This window comes from Mytilus galloprovincialis, chromosome 14 (assembly GCF_965363235.1).
Source record: "Mytilus galloprovincialis chromosome 14, xbMytGall1.hap1.1, whole genome shotgun sequence".
NCBI lineage: Eukaryota > Metazoa > Mollusca > Bivalvia > Mytilida > Mytilidae > Mytilus > Mytilus galloprovincialis.
Genome location: NC_134851.1, coordinates 45,317,134 through 45,342,871, shown reverse-complemented (window position 1 = coordinate 45,342,871; position 25,738 = coordinate 45,317,134). Strand labels below are relative to the sequence as shown.

Sequence of the window (25,738 nt, the reverse complement as noted above, 5' to 3'; positions counted from 1 at the left end):
TGGAGTTTTTACAATATAATTCAAATCATTGATTTTACTCTCTATTGTATAAGGACCACAATATTTAGCCTGTAAAGGATGTCCAGGGACTGGCAAAAATACAAGTACCCTATCACCAGGCTCAAAAACCCTGTCCCTGGCATCTTTATCATACCATATTTTCATCTTGTTCTGTACATTTTCCAAGTTTTTCTGAGCAATTTGACAAGCAGTGTACAATTTTTCTTTAAATCTAGATACATAGTCTAAAAGATTCAAGTCAGTATGTTCAGTAAGCCATTTTCCTTAATCAATTTTAACGGTCCCTTTACAGTATGACCAAATACCAACTCAAAGGGACTAAAACCAAGGGATTCTTGAACAGCCTCTCGGACCGCAAAAAGTAGAAAGTGAACTCCATCATCCCAGTCTCTGTCAAATTGAAGACAAAAAGTTCTCATCATGTTCTTCAATGTTTGATGAAAACGTTCTAAGGCACCTTGAGATTCTGGATGGTACGCACTTGATCTATACTGATCAATCCCTAACTGGTACACGACTTGCTGAAATAAACCTGACATGAACTTTGATCCCTGGTCGGACTGTATAGACTTAGGAAGTCCTACTAATGTGAAAAATTTGATGAGTGCTTTGACAATAGTAGGTGTCTTGATATTTCTTAGCGGAATAGCCTCAGGAAAGCGAGTGGATGTACACATGATTGTCAATAAATAGGCATTTCCAGTTTTGGTCTTTGGTAAAGGTCCAACGCAGTCAATTAGAACTCTGCTGAAAGGTTCGTCAAAGGCTGGAATAGGCAGAAGTGGTGCTGGTGGTATTGTCTGGTTAGGCTTACCAACAACCTGGCATATATGGCATGATTTGCAGTATTCTGCGACAACATTTCGAAGTCTGGGCCAGTAGAAATGCTGCAATATCTTAAGGCAAGTCTTTCTTATACCTAAGTGTCCAGCCAAGGGGGTGTCATGGGCAAGACCAATAAGTTCTTGTCTATAAACTGTAGGCGCCACCACTTGATATACCACTCTCCATTCCTCCTCTGGGGTAGCATCAGGAGGCCTCCACTTCCTCATTAAAATGCCGTCTTGATGGTAATAGCGTTCGGCCACTTTGTCTGCTTCCTCCTGTGGTTGAGCCCTCTGGCTGAGCTGAAGAACCTCAGGGTCTTTATGTTGTTCTTCGAATAAATTCTTTCGATCTAATGAATGGCTGTTTACGTCTGGCCATGGCATAATAACATTCTTGTTAACACTAGGTGGTCTTATTATGGCCTTTTCTGAGCTACCAGGACCTTCAATGTCGGCTAGGAAAGTGTCAGAGAGGTCCATATAATCAAACTGGTTTTCTTGCTAATTCTCATCTTGTTGTTTTCTAGCCATCGCCCTAGTAACAACACAAGCTGGATACAATTCAGCATCATCCTCAGGTAATTTAATATCCACCACCGGTTCACTGGTAACAATTGGTATAGCAACCACTTTGTTCCTAGCTAGATCATTTCCTAGCATTAATGTAACACCCTCAACAGGGAGATTAGGACGAACACCCACAATAACTGGTCCAGTTATCAAATTTGACTTCAGATAAATACGATGGAGAGGAACATCTATACAACCTAACTCTACACCTTGTAACAAAACGGAGGCACCAACAGAAGTCTTCTCGGACAAAGGTAACACACCTTCTAACAATAAAGACTGAGAAGCTCCAGTGTCCCGTAAAATCTTAATAGGCTGAAGAGTGGTATCATCAACAATAGAAATAAACCCATCAGACATAAAGGGTTTATATTCCTCCATGTAATCACAAAAACTGGACTTAAAAGCCTGACTCGCAGGACATTCCAACGTACTGGTTATATAAGGTGTCGTACAAGCACTGGACTTCGGCTTATTATCTCGTTCATTCTTCTTCTGGAGTCTAAAACAATCAGCCATCAGGTGACCATTTTTCTTACAATAAGCACAAATTAGTGACTTCTTCTCAAAAGTATCAAATTTTGGACTAGACATATTATAACTGGACTTACTCTTATTCTGTGCAACAGGCTTACTATCAGTACGCTCAGTGCTTTGATTTTTGTAATTTCCACTTGAAGTATTAACATTTTGACCCTTGAAACTTCTTTTATGTGAAAGGGTATAATTATCTGAAATTACAGCTGCATCATGTATTGTCCCAACAGTTTTGTCGTCTAAATGTGTTTTTAAGTCTAAATTAACACATTGTTTGAACTCTTCTAATAACATCAATTGTCTTAGGCTATCAAAATTGTTATCTGTTTTCTTTGAAGTAAGCCATTTATCAAATAAATCTTCTTTTCCCGAGCAAATTCCACATAGGTTTGCGAATCAAACTTTTTATAAGATCTAAATTTCTGTCTATATGCTTCTGGTACTAGCTCATAAGCTTTCAAAACTTCCTGTTTCACAGTGTCATAATCGGAACTTTTTTCTGATGGAAGTGCGGAGTATATTTCAGCGGCAGTTCCCTCAAAAACACTTTGTAGCATTGTAGTCCAATATGGCTTTGGCCAATTCAAATTATGAGCAATTTTCTCAAACTGTGGAAAATATTTATCGACTGTTTTTTCACAAAATCTGGGAACCAAACGTATATTTTTTGCTGCATCAAAATATTCTGATTTCTGCTGGACTTTAGTGTTGTTTTCTTCTTTGACCATTTCAATTTTCATTTTTTCCATTTCTAGCCTTTCCCTCATTTCAAGTTCTTTTAATTTCTCCTCCTTCATTTCCAGTTCTTTTAATTTAAATTCATCTTCTTTTTCTTTTTTATCCATTTCCAGTTCTTTTATTTTAAGTTTATGTTCTAATTCAAGCTGTTTTAATTTAAAAGCGTCAACAGTTTCGACCTTAAGTTCAAGAGCCTCTTCTCCTAAAATTTCTGCGTCAACTAATTTGTCTATTACCAAATTTTTTATAATTTGTTTTCTCATGGATACTTTAAAATCTAATTTCAGATGTTTAGCAGCAACACTAATTCCTCTTTCTTTAAATTATCAAACCCCTCCAGGTCAGGCCTTTTCAAAAAATTACCGGCATCAAATGCCATTTTGTAGAATTTTGTTGGCTAGTTATAATAAAAATACTGAATAAATTTTGAATAAGATATTTTCAGTATCCCGGACGAGCCCCCAATTTCTGTTACGGCCAAAAATCGCCTTTAAATTGTAGCCAACAAAAGACACAAATCAATAATAAAATTTAACAATATTGATTATACAAAAGTTTACAAGAAGTATTACACAAATATTACTGTCCACTTAAACTGTCAAAATATGAGTCCAATCTTTTATCTTTATCTGTATCCGGATATCTTTCGGAATCCAATCTAAATATTACGGTCACAATCCAGTATGATGTTGTTTGTAGAATAAAAGTGTCAATCCAAAGGCTATGAATATTATTGTCTATCGATGTCTAAGTCCAAATCCAAGAGTAAGAGTGTTTAACTTTAGTGTCTGTATATATATATAGTTGACACGGAAAACTCTAGAACATTCTATAAATGTAAAGTTCTAGAGAACTATAACGGAAGTTTCTGGAATAACGTAGAAGTTTAAATTACGCATCTTTTATAGGGATCATTCTGGAAAGTTCCAATCATTCTGTAATTGTTCCAGTGATTCCTAAACTGCACAGTTCTAAGATTATTCTGTAAACAACTATCAGGCCACACAACACAAATCAGGCCAACATAAATAAATACAATAATTACAATATCATAACAATACATAGTTTGATTTCCATCACACTCAGTAGTCATTACTTGAGGATTTTCCCAGGATATGTATTGTCTTTGCTGTTGAGATGAAACAGATTTATTATCATATCTCAATCAGTTAGAGGTGAAGTTTATCACATGTTCTTAGCATGAGCTTTAGTTACATCAGTTCTAATACAAATATACATGTCTTGTTCAGTAGTGACCACTTGTGGCATTTGGCTTCCTTTGTCCATTGTTGCTTGATACATTAACCTGGGTGCAGCTTTAGCTCCTCCCACTTAGGAGTAGCTGCCTTTAGTTCATTTATTTAAATGCAGATTAAGCATTTATAAGACTAATATTGGCTCTAATAGTGTTTTAGCTAAAAACTTGCCTCCCACTGACCCCTCCTTTCACCTTTAGTATTGCCATGACAAGGAAATCAATCTTAGTACAGTTTATAGCAGATTAAAAGATTTTATTTCTGAAATTTTATCACTGGTTGTTTCAAAAAAATCATTAATTCCCCAAGACTTTCTGGGGATAAACTGTCATTTTTCACATGTTCATACAAGCTAAAAATTATGGATTTGAATGATCCTCATCAAGATCCTTTTAACTCCTGCAAAAGTCAACTGATAAAAAATTCTTGTGGAAAAGCATATTAAACTATGCTGTACAAATTTGCCATTCCAGAATTGACACGTCTTTTTGTTGTTGTTTTACAAGATATCTTAAATTTGTTTGGCCAAGTGATTAGACAATTTAAAAACAAAATATTCCCAATATGTCCCAACATGTCACTGTTGTCATCACTATATTTTCAAAATTTTTCCAAGGGAATATTAAAATTGCTTTGGGAAACACACTAGTTAAAAGGGTTCATAACTCTTAGAAAAAAAAATTGATTCATATATTTTTTTACATATGCACATCTACATAGAATGTCCTTATTCTCCAATTCTCCACAAAGTTTCCTATGTTTACCAAACAACTATTTTGTTATGCTAAAGGAATAGATTTAAGATTCAGTTACGGCTAGTATTGTCAGTTTCTCTTAGACTTTTGAGTTTTTAATTTACATTTGGTATATTCCGTATATTATTTGTGGCACATCTTTTGTTTTTGTTTTACTTAGTCACAACTTTTTCAGACTCGGGGTGATTTTGAGCTAGGGATATTGCAAAGACACCTGTCTATTGCAATAGATTTGTGTGTTGCTCTAATAGAAAACGACCTCTGATTATCATAAGAATTTTTGTATCTGGGTCTCATTGATGTATAACCAACATCTCCCTTTCTTCATATACACAAAAATAAAGTAAAGTTTATTTATAACAGATAAAGAAATGCAAAATCAAATACTAACAATAATAAAAAAAAATATAATTAGTACAATGAAGCTATTGTATAAGCTGGAATGTATGCCCTGATTGTTAATAAATATATACACTGGTACATGTTTTATCAAAAAAATATTAAAACCCTTTAAAATCCTGGAGCCTTATTTACAAAATAAATTAATTGCTAGAAATGTTACAATACTTTTTTTAACTTGTCATCAGTTTTTCATACACAATTAACAACTTTTCAACTACCCCTCCCCCTTTTGAAAAAGGCAACAGCGAAAAACTATAAAAATGTCACGCCCTAAATTTGAATGGTTATAAAACAATACAAGTCAAATACACATACACATATATTGATACTATGACTTAGCAGCAAAATATCTGATACTGGTAAATATCGCCTATAGTAAAATTCAAGAAGTGTGTCACAAAAAATGTATATCAATACAATAAACATGTAGTATGTATATAACAAATATATACTATTGCACATCAACATAAACAGTATTTTCCATGGTTGCACAATAATATCAACAGTATTTTCATGGTTGCACATCAATGTTAGCACAACAGTATTTTCATAGACATTGATGGAGATAAATCTAGATTCAAGGTATAGAAATAAAGTTTAACAAACAGAATAAGAAATATTAAAAATAATAAAGATGTAATTTTTTATGAAAAAAAACAGGAACATATTTTTCAAAAATAAATTGTTGATCATAGGTTATTCAGATATATTCTAGTTAAAACAGTGTTAAAAACAAAGATTTTACAAATCAGTTTCCTAACTTCTAAATTAAAAATATCTATATCTTTTCAAATTCCCCAAAAATTAAACAGAAAATGCTCTTACAACATACTGCTATAAATATACAACATTTGATCAAAACAAATAAAATGGGCCAGGACATTTACTTCGCAAATTCAATACAATATAAACAATATTTTCATAAAAAAAGATTGAAAGTTGGCTTTAATGATAACAAGTTTGACAATGTGTCTTCAAAACCCTTATAAAAAAAATCAGATTTTTTGCTCACTCATAATCTGTTAGAATCTCACCAAATGGTGAAAGCCCTGAGATGAGATGTAGCTGAGAAACTTTTAGAGTTTAAAGACAATAGTATAACTGTTTACTGCTATTTTCCTGGGCATCATCAATGACATTAATTATCACATGATTTCATCATGTTCTCACGCTACTCAACAGAGATAAAACATCTCAATCAAATTGATATGGAAAATTAGCACACAAAAAGATCAAAGTAAAATTTAAGAAAACAGCAATAAATAAAAATTATATATTTGGCCAAAAAATCAATAGCTATTATCATAGATAATTATAGATAATCGTTGATCATCTCAACGAGATTGATTTTCTCGCTTGAGCTGGTACAGCGAAAGTGAGAAAAGCAATGGAGTTGAGATGACCTATGATAATCTGTTTATCGCTATTTTACATTGTCAATTTCATGTCAATTTCGTTTACAACGCCACGTGGCCTCCTTAGTTTTTAGCGATAATGTTTCTATCTCAAGCGAGAAGCATGATATGAAAATTATCACAAAAAAAGATCAAAGGAAAAATGCACAAAATCGCGATAATGTGTTATACCTTAAAATATAAATCAAATAACTGTATATAGTACAGTAAACAAATTTTAATGGTTGTAAATTTTAAGTACAATTGTCTTGTGAGTACCCTGAGATTTTACATGCATTTGATTGTCTAGTTAACACTTGGATATCAAACATAAAAATATTTCAAAATTTAATTGTACAAGGCATGTAAAAAGCAAAATATAAAAAATACCAAATTAACTGATCACAGTTCAATCACTAAAGTTTAACATGCTATAGTTTCAGACATTTAATGAACCTTCATTTGTAAATTTATACTGCTTGTAAAAGTAGTTGTGAAAGTTCGAAGTTCATTTTGAAAAAAAAACCAACAGATTGTCAGTCCATATTTCCTTAAAAGGCTTGTTTTTTTTACTTTTTCTTCTAATTTTCAAAATAAACCAATGAAATGTCTTCCATTTAATTTTTGAAGGTGTGTATCATCATAACAAAACTGTAGGATCCCACAAGTTGTTAAAACAGAAAGTAGAAAGTAGCATGGACACAGGCTCTATAGTATGATCTGATTGATAAATGCATGAACATGTTGATGATTTTTCTTCTGTTCCTTCATGAACACTTGTTTTAGAGTTGCTGGACCAAAAACTTTTTCTTTGACTTATGATTTTCTAAATGTGACCTATACTGATCATGAAATAGACTTATTACAGGGTTTGTACTAACATGAGCAACACAACGGGTGCCACATGCCCAACAGGATTTGCTTATACCTTTCCCTAGCACCTACAATCAGCCCCATTTTTTGGTTTGTGTTGCTCAGACTAGATTTCTATGTTGAGTTTTGTGTATTATTGTTTGTCTGTTGTTTGTTATTTCTTTCTTATTGTCAGTTTGATTATAAAATTATAAGGTAGAATTATCACATATGAAAATATTCAAAATATAAATGGTGTAATATATAAAAAACAAAAATAAAAAAATATCACAGTTTTTTTTGGAAAAACAAAATTTTCCATATTCCTGATAGAAATTGATTGCTCATAATACCTGATAACAAATATTTGGTTTGTTTCAATGATACAAATACATTATTGATGCCCGAGATGCTACAAAGATAAAAAACATACATATAAACAAGTACAATAATAAGTTATACACAATTATACCAAGAATATGTCCATAGTACATGTGAGACCCACTCACACTATCATTTTTATGGCCAGTATTTCTATGTTTAGTTGACAGTGAAATTGGGGTCTAAACTCAAATTCAGCATTAAAATTAGAAAGATCATATCATAATTAACATGTTCACTGAGTTTCAAGATGATTGAACATCAGCTTCATCTAAAAACTACCTTGACAAATAAACTTTAACCAAAACAGACAACCAAATGAACAGATGAACAGAGGAACACATGAACAAATGAACAGAGGAACAAATGAACAGATGAACAAATGAACAGATAAACAAATGAACAGATAAACAAATGAACAGATAAACAATTAATAGATGAACAAATGAAAAGACAATTAAATGAACAGACAACAAATCAATTGAACAGATCAACAAAAAAACGATGGACACACAAACGGAAAAAAGATAATGCCTCCAACTGGTGGGCATAAAAATAATTAAATGTTATCAAAGTAAATGCTTATAAAAATGCACAATAATCATTGAATTGGTTATTAACAAGGGGATGATCATTTATTAACTTACATCAAACTAATTGATAGATTTGTTAATGTCCTTCCCTGTGCCTATATCATCCTGTTGACAGTCGATCCTTAATTCTTGTATCAAGGCTTTGAGACGAGAGCAGGCAATTTATACAACATCACAATGTCTTAGAGGAGAAGTTATCAATCAACTACCTCACAATGTGTGAGAAGAGGTTATCAAGCTTGCTTTCGTGATGTGTAAAACTGACTTAGGCAGGGAGAAATAATCAGGTCTTCTATGTATAGGAATCTTAAAATATCAGCTGCTCGACATGATTTAATGCTTTTTAGCTCTTTGGCTGCACTCACTCACTAAAAAAATCACATTAAGGATTGCAGCTGCTATTTTACGATGTCAATGTGTAGAAAACCCGATAAACTATACTTATCTGAAAAGTTTAATAACACAGCCACAAACTCCCAAAAGCTGACTTATAAACTTATCACAGACACCAGTCTTAAAATTTTGAACGCCATATGCACAGTTCATCAACAAAACTCCTCAGTGATGCTCCGATCAAAACATTAAAAAGGACAAATAAGTACATTCACAATATAGTGCAAAGTTGAAGAGCACTGAGGGCCTAAAACTCTGAAAGCTATGCAATCTTTTTCATGTGGTAGAAAATCCTTTGTATTAGGAAAAAAAAAGGTTTGATAAATATAAATTTAGAGGTTACTAGTTTAAAAACTAGGTGAGCTCAAAATTGACAAAAAAAACCCAAAAGAAACTGTGAGCTACTGTTAACTTTTGATAACCTGCCCGAACGCCTGGGAAGCTGACTTATATACACCCTGAAACCAAATTTCAGAAATCCTCATTATAATGAGAAAGATGCAATGAAAGACTTCATGGGACAGATGGACAGACAGACAGATGAATGGACAGAGGGATGGACAGACAGAGGTAAAACTGTATACCCCAACTTCTTTAAAGCAGGGGTATAAACATAGAAAAGTGACAAAGTTCACATTACCTCCTGATTATTACATTTCTAAAACACATCCCAATATATGATATAGATATCGGGTTCACTGATTTGACCTATATTCTCATCATACTTGCTTTATAATATACTAAAACATATATCAAAATTACCAAAATCCAAAAGAAACAATTAAAAATATATGAACCTTAAAGAGAACAGTTCTAAAGATCTCTAAAGAGCAGAGTGTTCATTTGGTTGTTGATCTTGATATTTTTTAGCTTCTTCATCCCGACCTAGATTTTGTAGGATTATTATGACATCTTCTCTAGAACGTACTGTGTTTGGATGGAGGTCACCTTGAACTTCACATAAAATCTCCACTTCTTGTTGATACAGTACTAGACAGTTTTCCAGGAATTCAGGTTTACGATTGTTTGTCTGCAAATTTAAAAAAAAATTTATCCCCAAAATTACTATCAATTCAAAATTATTATGATGTTTTTATCAGTGTGAAAAATTCAACGGGATGCAATTTGATACCACTTTTTGTTTGCATTTTTTCCTGAAATTGTAATAATTAATTTCACATATAATATATAACCAGATGCTCCGCAGGGCGTAGCTTTATACGACCGCAGAGGTTGAACCCTGAACGGTTGGGGCAAGTATGGACACAACATTCAAGCTGGATTCAGCTCTAAATTTGGATTGTGATTAAATAGTTGACACAGCATAGGTTTCTGACACAGAATGAATGTGTTCTAATGAACTTAAAATTTTTGTTTTCTCTTAGAGCAATTCTCTATGCTGTTGAATATTAATCCTCTCAAAAAAATGTTTGAAGAAATTTTCTTTTTTTATTTATGAAATTTCAAATGAGAAAAATTGAACCCAATTTTTTTAATCACATCCCCCTTTCCCTTATTCCAAAACTAATCTCAATTAAAATTTCTAATGGAGTTTGCAACAATAACTACTCATTTAAATACATCATAAAATATTAAGATGTAAAAAAACTGCTTGTTATCACTGAATGGTAAAGATTATTTTAATTTATCAGTTGGTAGTAAAAAGTGAATATACATTGTATATTGTATATAACAAAGATTTAAGTTGATTCTGGACAAAGAAAGATAACTCCAATTAAAAAAAAATCTTGCTATTGCACAATATTTTGCAATTAGATATTTCTTGCTTACTATTCTGGACAAAGAAAGATAACTCTAATTAAAAAAAAATTTGCTATTTCACAATATTGTGCAATTAGATATTTCTTGCCATTGCGCAATACTGTGCAATTGAAAAGACTTTTCTTACCCCAGGAGTAGATTACCTTAGCCGTATTTGGCACAACGTTTTGGAATTTTGGGTCCTCAATGCTCTTCAACTTTGTATTTGTTTGGCTTTTTAACTATTTTGATCTGAGCGTCACTGATGAGTCTTATGTAGACGAAACGCGCGTCTGGCGTATAAAATTATAATCCTGGTACTTTTGATACTATTTACACCACTGGGTCGATGCCACTGCTGGTGGACGTTTCGTCCCCGAGGGTATCACCAGCCCAGTAGTCAGCACTTCGGTGTTGACATGAATATCAATTATATGGTCATTTTTATAAATTTTCTGTTTACAAAACTTTGAATTATTCAAAAAACTAAGGATTTTCTTACCCCAGGAGTAGATTACCTTAGCCGTATTTGGCACAACGTTTTGGAATTTTGGGTCCTCAATGCTCTTCAACTTTGTATTTGTTTGGCTTTTTAACTATTTTGATCTGAGCGTCACTGATGAGTCTTATGTAGACGAAACGCGCGTCTGGCGTATAAAATTATAATCCTGGTACTTTTGATACTATTTACACCACTGGGTCGATGCCACTGCTGGTGGACGTTTCGTCCCCGAGGGTATCACCAGCCCAGTAGTCAGCACTTCGGTGTTGACATGAATATCAATTATATGGTCATTTTTATAAATTTTCTGTTTACAAAACTTTGAATTATTCAAAAAACTAAGGATTTTCTTACCCCAGGAGTAGATTACCTTAGCCGTATTTGGCACAACGTTTTGGAATTTTGGGTCCTCAATGCTCTTCAACTTTGTATTTGTTTGGCTTTTTAACTATTTTGATCTGAGCGTCACTGATGAGTCTTATGTAGACGAAACGCGCGTCTGGCGTATAAAATTATAATCCTGGTACTTTTGATACTATTTACACCACTGGGTCGATGCCACTGCTGGTGGACGTTTCGTCCCCGAGGGTATCACCAGCCCAGTAGTCAGCACTTCGGTGTTGACATGAATATCAATTATATGGTCATTTTTATAAATTTTCTGTTTACAAAACTTTGAATTATTCAAAAAACTAAGGATTTTCTTACCCCAGGAGTAGATTACCTTAGCCGTATTTGGCACAACGTTTTGGAATTTTGGGTCCTCAATGCTCTTCAACTTTGTATTTGTTTGGCTTTTTAACTATTTTGATCTGAGCGTCACTGATGAGTCTTATGTAGACGAAACGCGCGTCTGGCGTATAAAATTATAATCCTGGTACTTTTGATACTATTTACACCACTGGGTCGATGCCACTGCTGGTGGACGTTTCGTCCCCGAGGGTATCACCAGCCCAGTAGTCAGCACTTCGGTGTTGACATGAATATCAATTATATGGTCATTTTTATAAATTTTCTGTTTACAAAACTTTGAATTATTCAAAAAACTAAGGATTTTCTTACCCCAGGAGTAGATTACCTTAGCCGTATTTGGCACAACGTTTTGGAATTTTGGGTCCTCAATGCTCTTCAACTTTGTATTTGTTTGGCTTTTTAACTATTTTGATCTGAGCGTCACTGATGAGTCTTATGTAGACGAAACGCGCGTCTGGCGTATAAAATTATAATCCTGGTACTTTTGGTACTATTTACACCACTGGGTCGATGCCACTGCTGGTGGACGTTTCGTCCCCGAGGGTATCACCAGCCCAGTAGTCAGCACTTCGGTGTTGACATGAATATCAATTATATGGTCATTTTTATAAATTTTCTGTTTACAAAACTTTGAATTATTCAAAAAACTAAGGATTTTCTTACCCCAGGAGTAGATTACCTTAGCCGTATTTGGCACAACGTTTTGGAATTTTGGGTCCTCAATGCTCTTCAACTTTGTATTTGTTTGGCTTTTTAACTATTTTGATCTGAGCGTCACTGATGAGTCTTATGTAGACGAAACGCGCGTCTGGCGTATAAAATTATAATCCTGGTACTTTTGATACTATTTACACCACTGGGTCGATGCCACTGCTGGTGGACGTTTCGTCCCCGAGGGTATCACCAGCCCAGTAGTCAGCACTTCGGTGTTGACATGAATATCAATTATATGGTCATTTTTATAAATTTTCTGTTTACAAAACTTTGAATTATTCAAAAAACTTAGGATTTTCTTACCCCAGGAGTAGATTACCTTAGCCGTATTTGGCACAACGTTTTGGAATTTTGGGTCCTCAATGCTCTTCAACTTTGTATTTGTTTGGCTTTTTAACTATTTTGATCTGAGCGTCACTGATGAGTCTTATGTAGACGAAACGCGCGTCTGGCGTATAAAATTATAATCCTGGTACTTTTGATACTATTTACACCACTGGGTCGATGCCACTGCTGGTGGACGTTTCGTCCCCGAGGGTATCACCAGCCCAGTAGTCAGCACTTCGGTGTTGACATGAATATCAATTATATGGTCATTTTTATAAATTTTCTGTTTACAAAACTTTGAATTATTCAAAAAACTAAGGATTTTCTTACCCCAGGAGTAGATTACCTTAGCCGTATTTGGCACAACGTTTTGGAATTTTGGGTCCTCAATGCTCTTCAACTTTGTATTTGTTTGGCTTTTTAACTATTTTGATCTGAGCGTCACTGATGAGTCTTATGTAGACGAAACGCGCGTCTGGCGTATAAAATTATAATCCTGGTACTTTTGATACTATTTACACCACTGGGTCGATGCCACTGCTGGTGGACGTTTCGTCCCCGAGGGTATCACCAGCCCAGTAGTCAGCACTTCGGTGTTGACATGAATATCAATTATATGGTCATTTTTATAAATTTTCTGTTTACAAAACTTTGAATTATTCAAAAAACTAAGGATTTTCTTACCCCAGGAGTAGATTACCTTAGCCGTATTTGGCACAACGTTTTGGAATTTTGGGTCCTCAATGCTCTTCAACTTTGTATTTGTTTGGCTTTTTAACTATTTTGATCTGAGCGTCACTGATGAGTCTTATGTAGACGAAACGCGCGTCTGGCGTATAAAATTATAATCCTGGTACTTTTGATACTATTTACACCACTGGGTCGATGCCACTGCTGGTGGACGTTTCGTCCCCGAGGGTATCACCAGCCCAGTAGTCAGCACTTCGGTGTTGACATGAATATCAATTATATGGTCATTTTTATAAATTTTCTGTTTACAAAACTTTGAATTATTCAAAAAACTAAGGATTTTCTTACCCCAGGAGTAGATTACCTTAGCCGTATTTGGCACAACGTTTTGGAATTTTGGGTCCTCAATGCTCTTCAACTTTGTATTTGTTTGGCTTTTTAACTATTTTGATCTGAGCGTCACTGATGAGTCTTATGTAGACGAAACGCGCGTCTGGCGTATAAAATTATAATCCTGGTACTTTTGATACTATTTACACCACTGGGTCGATGCCACTGCTGGTGGACGTTTCGTCCCCGAGGGTATCACCAGCCCAGTAGTCAGCACTTCGGTGTTGACATGAATATCAATTATATGGTCATTTTTATAAATTTTCTGTTTACAAAACTTTGAATTATTCAAAAAACTAAGGATTTTCTTACCCCAGGAGTAGATTACCTTAGCCGTATTTGGCACAACGTTTTGGAATTTTGGGTCCTCAATGCTCTTCAACTTTGTATTTGTTTGGCTTTTTAACTATTTTGATCTGAGCGTCACTGATGAGTCTTATGTAGACGAAACGCGCGTCTGGCGTATAAAATTATAATCCTGGTACTTTTGATACTATTTACACCACTGGGTCGATGCCACTGCTGGTGGACGTTTCGTCCCCGAGGGTATCACCAGCCCAGTAGTCAGCACTTCGGTGTTGACATGAATATCAATTATATGGTCATTTTTATAAATTTTCTGTTTACAAAACTTTGAATTATTCAAAAAACTAAGGATTTTCTTACCCCAGGAGTAGATTACCTTAGCCGTATTTGGCACAACGTTTTGGAATTTTGGGTCCTCAATGCTCTTCAACTTTGTATTTGTTTGGCTTTTTAACTATTTTGATCTGAGCGTCACTGATGAGTCTTATGTAGACGAAACGCGCGTCTGGCGTATAAAATTATAATCCTGGTACTTTTGATACTATTTACACCACTGGGTCGATGCCACTGCTGGTGGACGTTTCGTCCCCGAGGGTATCACCAGCCCAGTAGTCAGCACTTCGGTGTTGACATGAATATCAATTATATGGTCATTTTTATAAATTTTCTGTTTACAAAACTTTGAATTATTCAAAAAACTAAGGATTTTCTTACCCCAGGAGTAGATTACCTTAGCCGTATTTGGCACAACGTTTTGGAATTTTGGGTCCTCAATGCTCTTCAACTTTGTATTTGTTTGGCTTTTTAACTATTTTGATCTGAGCGTCACTGATGAGTCTTATGTAGACGAAACGCGCGTCTGGCGTATAAAATTATAATCCTGGTACTTTTGATACTATTTACACCACTGGGTCGATGCCACTGCTGGTGGACGTTTCGTCCCCGAGGGTATCACCAGCCCAGTAGTCAGCACTTCGGTGTTGACATGAATATCAATTATATGGTCATTTTTATAAATTTTCTGTTTACAAAACTTTGAATTATTCAAAAAACTAAGGATTTTCTTACCCCAGGAGTAGATTACCTTAGCCGTATTTGGCACAACGTTTTGGAATTTTGGGTCCTCAATGCTCTTCAACTTTGTATTTGTTTGGCTTTTTAACTATTTTGATCTGAGCGTCACTGATGAGTCTTATGTAGACGAAACGCGCGTCTGGCGTATAAAATTATAATCCTGGTACTTTTGATACTATTGCTATTGCACAATACTTAATATAATAATTTTACATCCTGATTTGGCAGACTAAGTTTAATTTTGGACCCTTTGGACTTTAGTGTAGACCAATTTGAAAACAGGACCAAAAATGAAGAATCTACATACACAGTTAGATTTGGTATATCAAAGAACCCCATTTATTCAATTTTTGATGAAATCAAACAAAGTTTAATTTTGGACCCCGATTTGGACCAACTTGAAAACTGGGCCAATAATCAAGAATCTAAGTACATTTTTAGATTCAGCATATCAAAGAACCTAACTGATTCATTTTTTGTCAAAATCAAACTAAGTTTAATTTTGGACCCTTTGGACCTTAATGTAGACCAATTTGAAAACGGGACCAAAAGTTAAGAATCTACAAAAACAGTCATGACAGTTAGATTCGGCATATCAAAGAACCCCAATTATTCAATTTTGATGAAATCAAACAAAGTTTAATTTTGGACCCTTTGGGCCCCTTATTCTGTTGGGACCAAAACTCCCAAAATCAATACCAACCTTCCTTTTATGGTCATAAACGTTGTGTTTAAATTTCATAGATTTCTATTTACTTATACTAACGTTATGGTGCGAAAACCAAGAAAAATGCTTATTTGGGTCCCTTTTTGGCCCCTAATTCCTAAACTGTTGGGACCAAAACTCCCAAAATCAATACCAACCTTCCTTTTATGGTCATAAACCTTGTGTTTAAATTTCATAGATTTCTATTTACTTATACTAACGTTATGGTGCGAAAACCAAGAAAAATGCTTATTTGGGTCCCTTTTTGGCCCCTAATTCCTAAACTGTTGGGACCAAAACTCCCAAAATCAATACCAATCTTCCTTTTATGGTCATAAACCTTGTGTTTAAATTTCATAGATTTCTAATTACTTATACTAACGTTATGGTGCGAAAACCAAGAAAAATGCTTATTTGGGTCCCTTTTTGGCCCCTAATTCCTAAACTGTTGGGACCTAAACTCCCAAAATCAATACCAACCTTCCTTTTGTAGTCATTAACATTGTGTTTAAATTTCATTGATTTCTATTTACTTAAACTAAAATTATTGTGCGAAAACCAAGAATAATGCTTATTTGGGCCCTTTTTTGGCCCCTAATTCCTAAACTGTTGAAACCAAAACTCCCAAAATCAATCCCAACCGTTCTTTTGTGGTCATAAACCTTGTGTCAAAAGTTCATAGATTTCTATTAACTTAAACTAAAGTTATAGTGCGAAAACCAAGAAAATGCTTATTTGGGCCCTTTTTGGCCCCTAATTCCTAAAATGTTGGGACCAAAACTCCCAAAATCAATACCAACCTTCCTTTTGTGGTCATAAACCTTGTGTTAAAATTTCATAGATTTCCATTCACTTTTACTAAAGTTAGAGTGCGAAAACTAAAAGTATTCGGACGACGACAACGACGACGACGACGCCGATGACGACGACGCAGACGACGACGCCAACGTGATAGCAATATACGACGAAAAATTTTTCAAATTTTGCGGTCGTATAAAAATAAGAAGATGAGATATATTTGCCAATATGACAAATTTCCACAAACGTTTTAATTAAAGGGAAACTTCGCAAAAAAATCAAAAATTGATATTATGTTCATTCTGTATAAAAATGCTCAAATTCATAGATATTAAAGTTTTATTCCGCTAGATAAGCGATCACATTCGATTTTAAATTTAGAGTATCAATTCTCTGCTTTCGGCCATTTTGTCTTCTTTCCCGATTAATAACAACGATATGTCTATAAACCACAAAGGAACAAAACTACAGTAACCGATGTAGTCGTAATTTCGTGTCGATATCTTGTCAATCGTACGGTTGTTTTATCCGACTAACTAACTTGATACGGAAAATATTCTTATTTTTTTAAATTACCATGGTCTGTTGTTTTTAAACTGTTGATATTGGAATTAGGTAAAAAGTCAAAGTTGAAATCATAAATAAGTGTTCCGTGAAAATTGTTTTCGAAAATCTAATTTGTTCATAATTCTTTAAAGTAATAAACTTTTTTCAAATAAATTCTGATCTTCCCTCATCTGATCACCAGCATGGCTCAAGGTATTACTTCCAAAGGTATTGCGAGGGGTGTGAGGAGACACGTCCAGGTATTCAAGCGATTTCCTGTCGGGCTTGCAAGTTCATGCATCGTTTCACTTCTGCAGGTATTGATCAGTGTACACGGCCGATAACTTATAATTTTCCATTTTGAACTATCAGATGAATAATATACAACTCTGTCTTACTTGTCATTACTAAACTCATACGCTTGTTTATAAATTACATTTCTGGTGTAGAGAATATTATTCATAAAAATATAAATAATACCCAAAAAATAAGATTTGATGAAATTAAACTCTATTTAAATATTTTTTCCAAGGGTGAATTTGGGAAAATGTAATATATACTCATTGTCAATAGTGAAGGACAGATTGGAACATACCAGAAATATTGATTTAAACTAGAGGGTCCAAGGACCCTGTGTCGCTCACCTGATATTTTTATTTACAATTGATGCATGATAAATGCAACTGTTGTACTGTCGTTTAGTTTCAGAGATATAATACTAAAAAGTGCGTTTGAAACCTATGTTTTATTTCAGCCATGTGGGCAGGCAGGGTCATCATACACAGTGGTCCCTGGATATCCTAGTGGTGATTTAAACCAAGTTTGTTTAAATTTGACAGTTGTTTCAGGGGAGAATTTTGTAAAATTTATCTAACGAGAAATGCAAAGTAATGAGAAAGTTGTGAAGTTGTTTTGTTGTTGCGCAACCCCCCCACCCCCCCAGCTCCCCCTTTGCCAAAAAAAACCAAAAAGGTAATAAAAAATTATCATATAAGGGCAATCTATCCTATTAATAATTTCTGCAAAATTCAGTTGATTGTGCAAGGGTTGTATAGCCAGCTGAGGTCGTGAAAAACTCTCTTTTGTTGTTGCAGATAGATCTAGACCTGATAAACAATTTTACCACATGTCAGATTTGCTCTAAATGCTTTGGTTTTTGAGTGATAAGCCAAAAACTGCATTTTACCCCTAAGTTCTATTTTTAGTCATGGCGGCCATCTTGGTTGGTTGGCCAGGTCACCGGACACAATTTTTAAACTAGATACCCGAATGATGATTGTGGCCAAGTTTGGTTTAATTTTGCCCAGCAGTTTCAGAGGAGAAGATTTTTGTAAAAGATAACTAAGATTTACGAAAAATGGTTAAAAATTGACTATAAAGGGCAATAACTCCTAAAGGGGTCAACAGACCATTTTGGTCATGTTGACTTATTTGTAGATCTAACTTTGCTGAACATTTTTGCTGTTTACAGTTTATCTCTATCTATAATAATATTCAAGATAATAACCAAAAACAGCAAAATTTCCTTAAAATTACCAATTCAGGGGCAGCAACCTATCAACGGGTTGTCCGATTCATCTCAAAATTTCAGGGCGGATAGATCTTGACCTGATAAACAATTTTACCACACGTCAGATTTGCTCTAAATGCTTTGGTTTTTGAGTGATAAGCCAAAAACTGCATTTTACCCCTATGTTCTATTTTTAGCCATGGCGGCCATCTTGGTCGGTTGGGTGGGTCACCGAACACAATGTTTAAACTAGATACCTGAATGATGATTGTAGCCAAGTTTGGTTTAATTTGGTCCAGTAGTTTCAGAGGAGAAGATTTTTGTAAAAGATAACTAAGATTTACGAAAAATGGTTAAAAATTGACTATAAAGGGCAATAACTCCTAAAGGGGTCAACAGACCATTTTGGTCATTTGACTTATTTGTAGATCTTACTTTGCTGAACATTTTTGCTGTTTACAGTTTATCTCTATCTATAATAATATTCAAGATAATAACCAAAAACAGCAAAATTTCCTTAAAATTACCAATTCAGGGGCAGCAACCTATCAACGGGTTGTCCGATTCATCTCAAAATTTCAGGGCAGATAGATCTTGACCTGATAAACAATTTTACCCCCATGTCAGATTTGCTCTAAATGCTTTGGTTTTTGAGTTATAAGCCAAAAACTGCATTTTACCCCTATGTTCTATTTTTAGCCATGGCAGCCATCTTGGTTGGTTGGGCGGGTCACCGGATACAATTTTTAAACTAGATACCCTAATAATGATTTTGGCCATGTTTGGTTAAATTTGGCCCAGCAGTTTCAGAGGAGAAGATTTTTGTAAAAGTTAACGACGCCGGACGACGACGGACGCCGGACGCCAAGTGATGAGAAAAGCTCACTTGGCCCTTCGGGCCAGGTGAGCTAAAAAAATGTACGCACTTGTCGACGATTCGTTTATACGACTGGGTAGAAAGTTACGGAACTATAACGCAATTTAAAATATATACATGTTATACATTGAACATAAGAAAAAAACATATATTTTGAATAAATTGGGGTAAAAGATTTGTAAATAGACTAGTCCACCAATTTGATTTAAAATACAGGTCGATGTATAATTTGCTTTGGTTCATCGAAGTTGTGGACATAGTAAAATCACAGATTTATATTTCAATAAGATTGTTCACGTCGTCATCACAATTGTTATATATGCCACTGGACGAACACTGATTGTCCCCAAGGGATGTGAATATTTTGCTGGGAAACTATTGAGTATCAAAGTTTCAAATTAATTTCGGGATTTATTTTCTTTCTTGGTATTCAATAACAGAAAAAAGAATAAATTACTTGCCCGCTAAATAGGGGTATTCTTGTCAGATAAAAGACTTTTAGTTATATTTAAAAAATAGGGAAATATGACATTGAATTGGTTCTGTCTTTTTTTAAACATCGTTAAAAAGATGTGTGTCTAAGGTGAACGCCACAAGCACCCTGTAATACTAGTACGAGAGTATAGCATGTAAACATTCCTTCTCAATAATATGGTTGTATTGGAAAGCTTTTCATACAGATTGACAACTCATGGTCCGATATGCATGTAATATTTGCCACATGACGCCCATATTTCTTTCTACCATTATCATCTTATTCTTTGATATTGCTGTAAACATCGATGGTTCACACCCAAACAAAATGTGAGTAATGTACCTTCAGAGCTTCTCCTTGTTATACACTTGTGAAACTTAATGAGGGGGGCAAGGGGTTTAACTGTTATGCTGTTATGGGGCAATTTAATTCTTTGTTATCTGTTATTGTGAAAATATATTTGCTGTTAGCTGTTATTGTCTTATTCTTTGTTAGCTGTTATTGGACTATTATATTTTTTGTTATCTGTTATTGTGATAATGTTACTTACTGTTAACTGTTATTGAAATTTCAAATATTAGCATTTGTTTTTGACAGCAAATAGTCGGTAGAAATTGAAGATCATTGGACATTGGGGTCTACAACTATTAATATGGTGGTGCCGTATTCTGAGAAGGATTCTACTAACATATACCCATCACAGATCATCACATAAGCATATTAATAGCAGTGAGGTCCAGGACAATTCCTGTATATCTTAAAATTATCCTTTGTAATAAATTCTATTTTTCTTATGAATATGTATTTAGAATTATCTTAATTTCTTTGTATGGGGACAATGTTTCTTGCTTCTCGTACGTAAATATTAAATTCGAACAATTCTTAATATAACAAAAAGGAAAACATATGGCCAGGGATATCTGATGAGGATCTCAATTAAGGACTAGGTCCTTATAACCAGTTGACCTTTTATATAATAAAGTAAGGTACACAGACTCAGTTCTGTGATTCTGTTCAAAGCAGAACCAAATACATTGTACAATGAAAGTTCCAACCATGTACTGGGTTCGGAAGCTGCACATAACTCATTACAAACAAAGATTTAATTCATCTTCAAGCCATTGTTCCATGTATTCTACTTACTAGTACACTTGGTACAATCAAAAACCTGTTAATAAATTGTTCAAATAAGGCCTATGAAAATAGTGGAATAAATTACTTTTGGAGTGTCAAAATTCGTTCGAAGCACTTGATAGATTGCATGCTTATAATTGGTGCATTTTGATATTTAAGAAAAAATTCACACACCTCATTGAACGGGCATTTAAAAAAAAATGTGTGAATATATATATATATTCTAACTCTTTTAGGTGCCTTTGATAACTTTTAACACCACTGGGTCGTTACCAGTGCTGGTGGACGTTTCGTACCCGAGATTATCACCAGCCCAGTAGTCAGCACTTCGGTGTTGACATGAATATCAATTATATGATCATTTTTATAAATTTCCTGTTTACCAAACTTTGAATTTTTTGAAAAACTAAGGCACAACTTTTTGGAATTTTGGCTCCTCAATGCTCTTCAACTTTGTACTTGTTTGACTTTATAAGTATTTTGATATGAGCGTCACTGATTAGTCTTATGTAGACGAAACGCACGTCTGGCGTATTAAATTGTAATCCTAGTACCTTTGATAACTTTAAGGTTATTTTTTTAGTAAAAACAAACACAAGAATCATGACAATTGGATCAGCTTTGATACCATAACTGCCCTTGAATTTTTACCAGATATCATTATTGTCTGCTATGGAGTTTCCGTATATCGTTAAGTTATGGGAATTCCCTTGGGGACTTACTGTGCACCACTTATTGCGGAGCTGTTTCTGTATTGTTACATAACTCAGAAACGTAAAATCTAAAATTTACAAAAAACAATAGGGAGCTCACGCCAATAGATAAACAATTTGCCTTGTTTTATTCAAATAGGTTACAGAGTTTTTGAGTTTATGTCCCACGGACGGTCAACGGTATACCATAATACCTCCCGAAAACGGGCGTATACAGAATATTATCATATATTAAGTAGCAAACACATTCTAGTATTTCTAGATACATAATTCTAAAATCATGTTCATAGAAAATGGAATTCATTACAAAGGATTATACCCGTAATAAGAAATTTTTTCCAGGACTTGACTTATTTTAATATTTCATTTACTGTTATCTGTTTTTGTCCATTTTAATTCCTTGTTATCTGTTATAAGCCAAATCAATTTGCTGTTTTGCTGTTATTGGGACCCCCCTTGCCCCCCCTCCTTAATATATAGACGAAATTTCTGTATTGAAATGAATCTACATCTCACAAACAGGATTTTCAAATAACGATTTTGAGTAATCACCTTACAAACCAATATAAACGTATGACAAGATATAACCATGAAGGAATTTAGTTTTTGTCAGACGCAAGAACTCATCACTATCATAAACGTATACGTATATATGCATGCAGTTTCAAATATTAAGAACAAGCGGTCGATGTCGATAGTCCGTTTTCTAACTGTTCAGAGTTAGACATGTCACTTGTTCATTCTTGGAAGCCTTCATATTCCCCGTCCAACGATGGGAACTCTTTCTGGTTGTGTTGACTATAAATGCTTGTATGTTAATTCTGTCGTTTATCTGTACAAGTGGTTGCATTTCCTCTCCTTTCCCAACAAACAAACTAATGAAACGCTACTAGACTAAGTCTGCTTTCTTCGGAGCTCATCCTCAATGGCGCTTATACGTCAGGAAACTTACATGTATACTAATAATGATTGTTTCAAGAACAACGATGTATAGACGAACTATTCTAAATTCGTCAATATCAGTTATGAATGACTAAAATATAAGTTTTATTACAACTACTGTATTACTCTTTTGGATTAATGACGGCTATCATGTTCAACATTGCACAAATATTATCATAGAATTTAAAAAAAAAATGTACAAAAATCCTCAAAAAAATTAATGCTTTAGCTTAGATATAATTGGTATTCTTTTCACAAAAAATTCGTGTAAATGATTGTCAAATGAATTTAATTATGTAAGAATGAAATGTTTAAAAGAAACTAAAAAAAAAACGGGACCAAAAGTTAAGAATCTACATACACAGTCATGACAGTTAGATTCAGCATATCAAAGAACCCCAATTATTCAATTTTGATGAAATCAAACAAAAGTTTAATTTTGGACCCTTTGGGCCCCTTATTATGTTGGGACCAAAACTCACAAAATCAAACCCAACCTTTCTTTTATGGTCATAAACCTTGTGTTTAAATTTCATAGATTTCTATTTACTTATACTAACGTTATGGTGCGAAAACCAAGAAAAATGCTTATTTGGGTCCCTTTTTGGCCCCTAATTCCTAAACTGTTGGGACCTAAACTCCCAAAATCAATACCAACCTTCCTTTTGTAGTCATTAACATTGTGTTTAAATTTCATTGATTTCTATTTACTTAAACTAATGTTATTGTGCGAAAACCAAGAATAATGCTTATTTGGGCCCTTTTTTGGCCCCTAATTCCTAAACTGTTGAGACCAAAACTCCCAAAATCAATCCCAACCGTTCTTTTGTGGTCATAAACCTTGTGTCAAAATTTCATAGATTTCTATTAACTTAAACTAAAGTTATAGTGCGAAAACCAAGAAAATGCTTATTTGGGCCCTTTTTGGCCCCTAATTCCTAAAATGTTGGGACCAAAACTCCCAAAATCAATACCAACCTTCCTTTTGTAGTCATAAACCTTGTGTTAAAATTTCATAGATTTCCATTCACTTTTACTAAAGTTAGAGTGCGAAAACTAAAAGTATTCGGACGCCGGACGCCGGACGACGACGACGACGACGACGCCGACGCCAACGTGATAGCAATATACGACGAAAATTTTTTCAAAATTTGCGGTCGTATAAAAATCATGCATGTTGTATGTTGTATTTTTTTCAATTAAAAACTTTAAAATTACGATAGTTTTATGAGCATTTTAACACAGCCAGATTTGAATACAAGATAAGAAATTCCGGTAAAGTCAATGATATCAAACAGATGTGCAATGGTATATCAAATGGGTAATATTGCATTTAGTTTTTATTAAAGATTAAAACTACTAGTTTTTACTTCATATTTGAATCTTTACGCCAATTGCCGCTAAGAAAGTAATAAAAAATTGTTTCCTTTTATTCTTATACACTTTAGAAATTACGAATCTGAATTTTATTTTCAATTAATGTACACAATTTAATTATTGTATCTTTATTCTCATCGTGTATTAAACCTTAGTGTATTAAATACAGCATACTCTTTCTGATCCTTTCTGTCAAGTTATCCTTTCCAAATAACAACATTCATACCTGTGTACGCTTGAACTCACACCTGTGGCTAAATAGCTACAAGGTAAACGAATTGACCTCAAGCCGAGAAATATACAGTGACCTTTACAAAATAATATACACACTCTCCTCACACATTAGTTGCATTGAAATGATTATCAAAACAATAACGGTAAATAGAACTGAAATATTTTCAGTTCAATATCAGTAAAAATGTTCAATAAATATTTTATGAAAAAATCTCAACAATAATTAATGAAATTTATTCGAAAACATTTACTAGAGATAATTTTATAGGAGTTTTATTCAATCAATACAAAACGGTATATGCATATTCATTTTCGTTCATTCTTATATTGTGGTTAATAACTACGACCATTCGTCAGCCGTGCGCTTTTAATTACGTATATTGTCGATTAGCTATAAGAGTTAAAGAGATTTTATTTTTTCCCAGAATTCAACAAATCGGGCTAAAACGTCACGACCCACTCGAGAATTCAACCAAAAAAGTTACAAATACTTGATTTTCTCCGTTATTAGAAGGAATATAAATTTAAAACTTTGCAAATGTGTTTTTTATGTTAAGATGAACATAATTAGATGATAAGTAAAAAATCGTGGAATTTCCCTTTAAAGGTTACCTTTGTTAGCACCCACATTGTCAAAGGACAAACAAAATCTCACCAGGTTCCTAAGTTCAAAGACTCATAACTCTACAAACTAAGTCAACTGGTAAACATTTTCTTGCATGTGGATAGGCACATTAATTATTAACATATTATGTCCTAATTAACTACAAAGTTTCATGAAATTATGTTGTGTGGTTTCAGAGGAGTTGCAATTACAAACTGTGGCTGTAGTATATTAAGGCCAAAATTTTAAGTTCAAAGGGCATAGCTCCTAGGAAAAAAATTGAAACATATTTTCCTGTCAATGTTCACATCTACATAATATGTCCTTATTATCTACAAAGTTTCATGAAATTCTATTGTATTGTTTCAGATCTAGATGATTTGAGATGAAAAACAGGCCTTGAAGGCATCAAACTTTGCTCAGGACTCGGAGCACAAAAATCATGCTCGAAACAAGAAATCCAGCAATTTGATTGGTTGATTTTCGAGTCTGAGTACAAAAATCATGCTCGAAAGTTTTATGACAGTGAGGCCAGGACTGATGGACAGTTATACAGACACACAAATGGACAGATGGGTCAAAAACA

The 25,738-nt window shown here is 34.0% G+C and overlaps 1 protein-coding gene across 3 annotated transcripts in view; it reads right to left on the bottom strand.

Annotated features, from left to right (window-relative positions):
- Window positions 1–7,022: 7,022 nt before the first annotated feature.
- The window catches only part of LOC143059446 (TPR repeat-containing protein DDB_G0287407-like), a 53,506-nt gene continuing 34,790 nt past the window's right edge, over window positions 7,023–25,738 (bottom strand). For all 3 annotated transcript variants that reach the window (XM_076232944.1, XM_076232945.1, XM_076232946.1), the window contains one exon: window positions 7,023–9,749. In XM_076232944.1, the coding sequence (XP_076089059.1) occupies window positions 9,543–9,749 (207 nt within the window). In that variant the 3' untranslated portion in view covers window positions 7,023–9,542. The remainder of the gene's footprint in view (window positions 9,750–25,738) is intronic.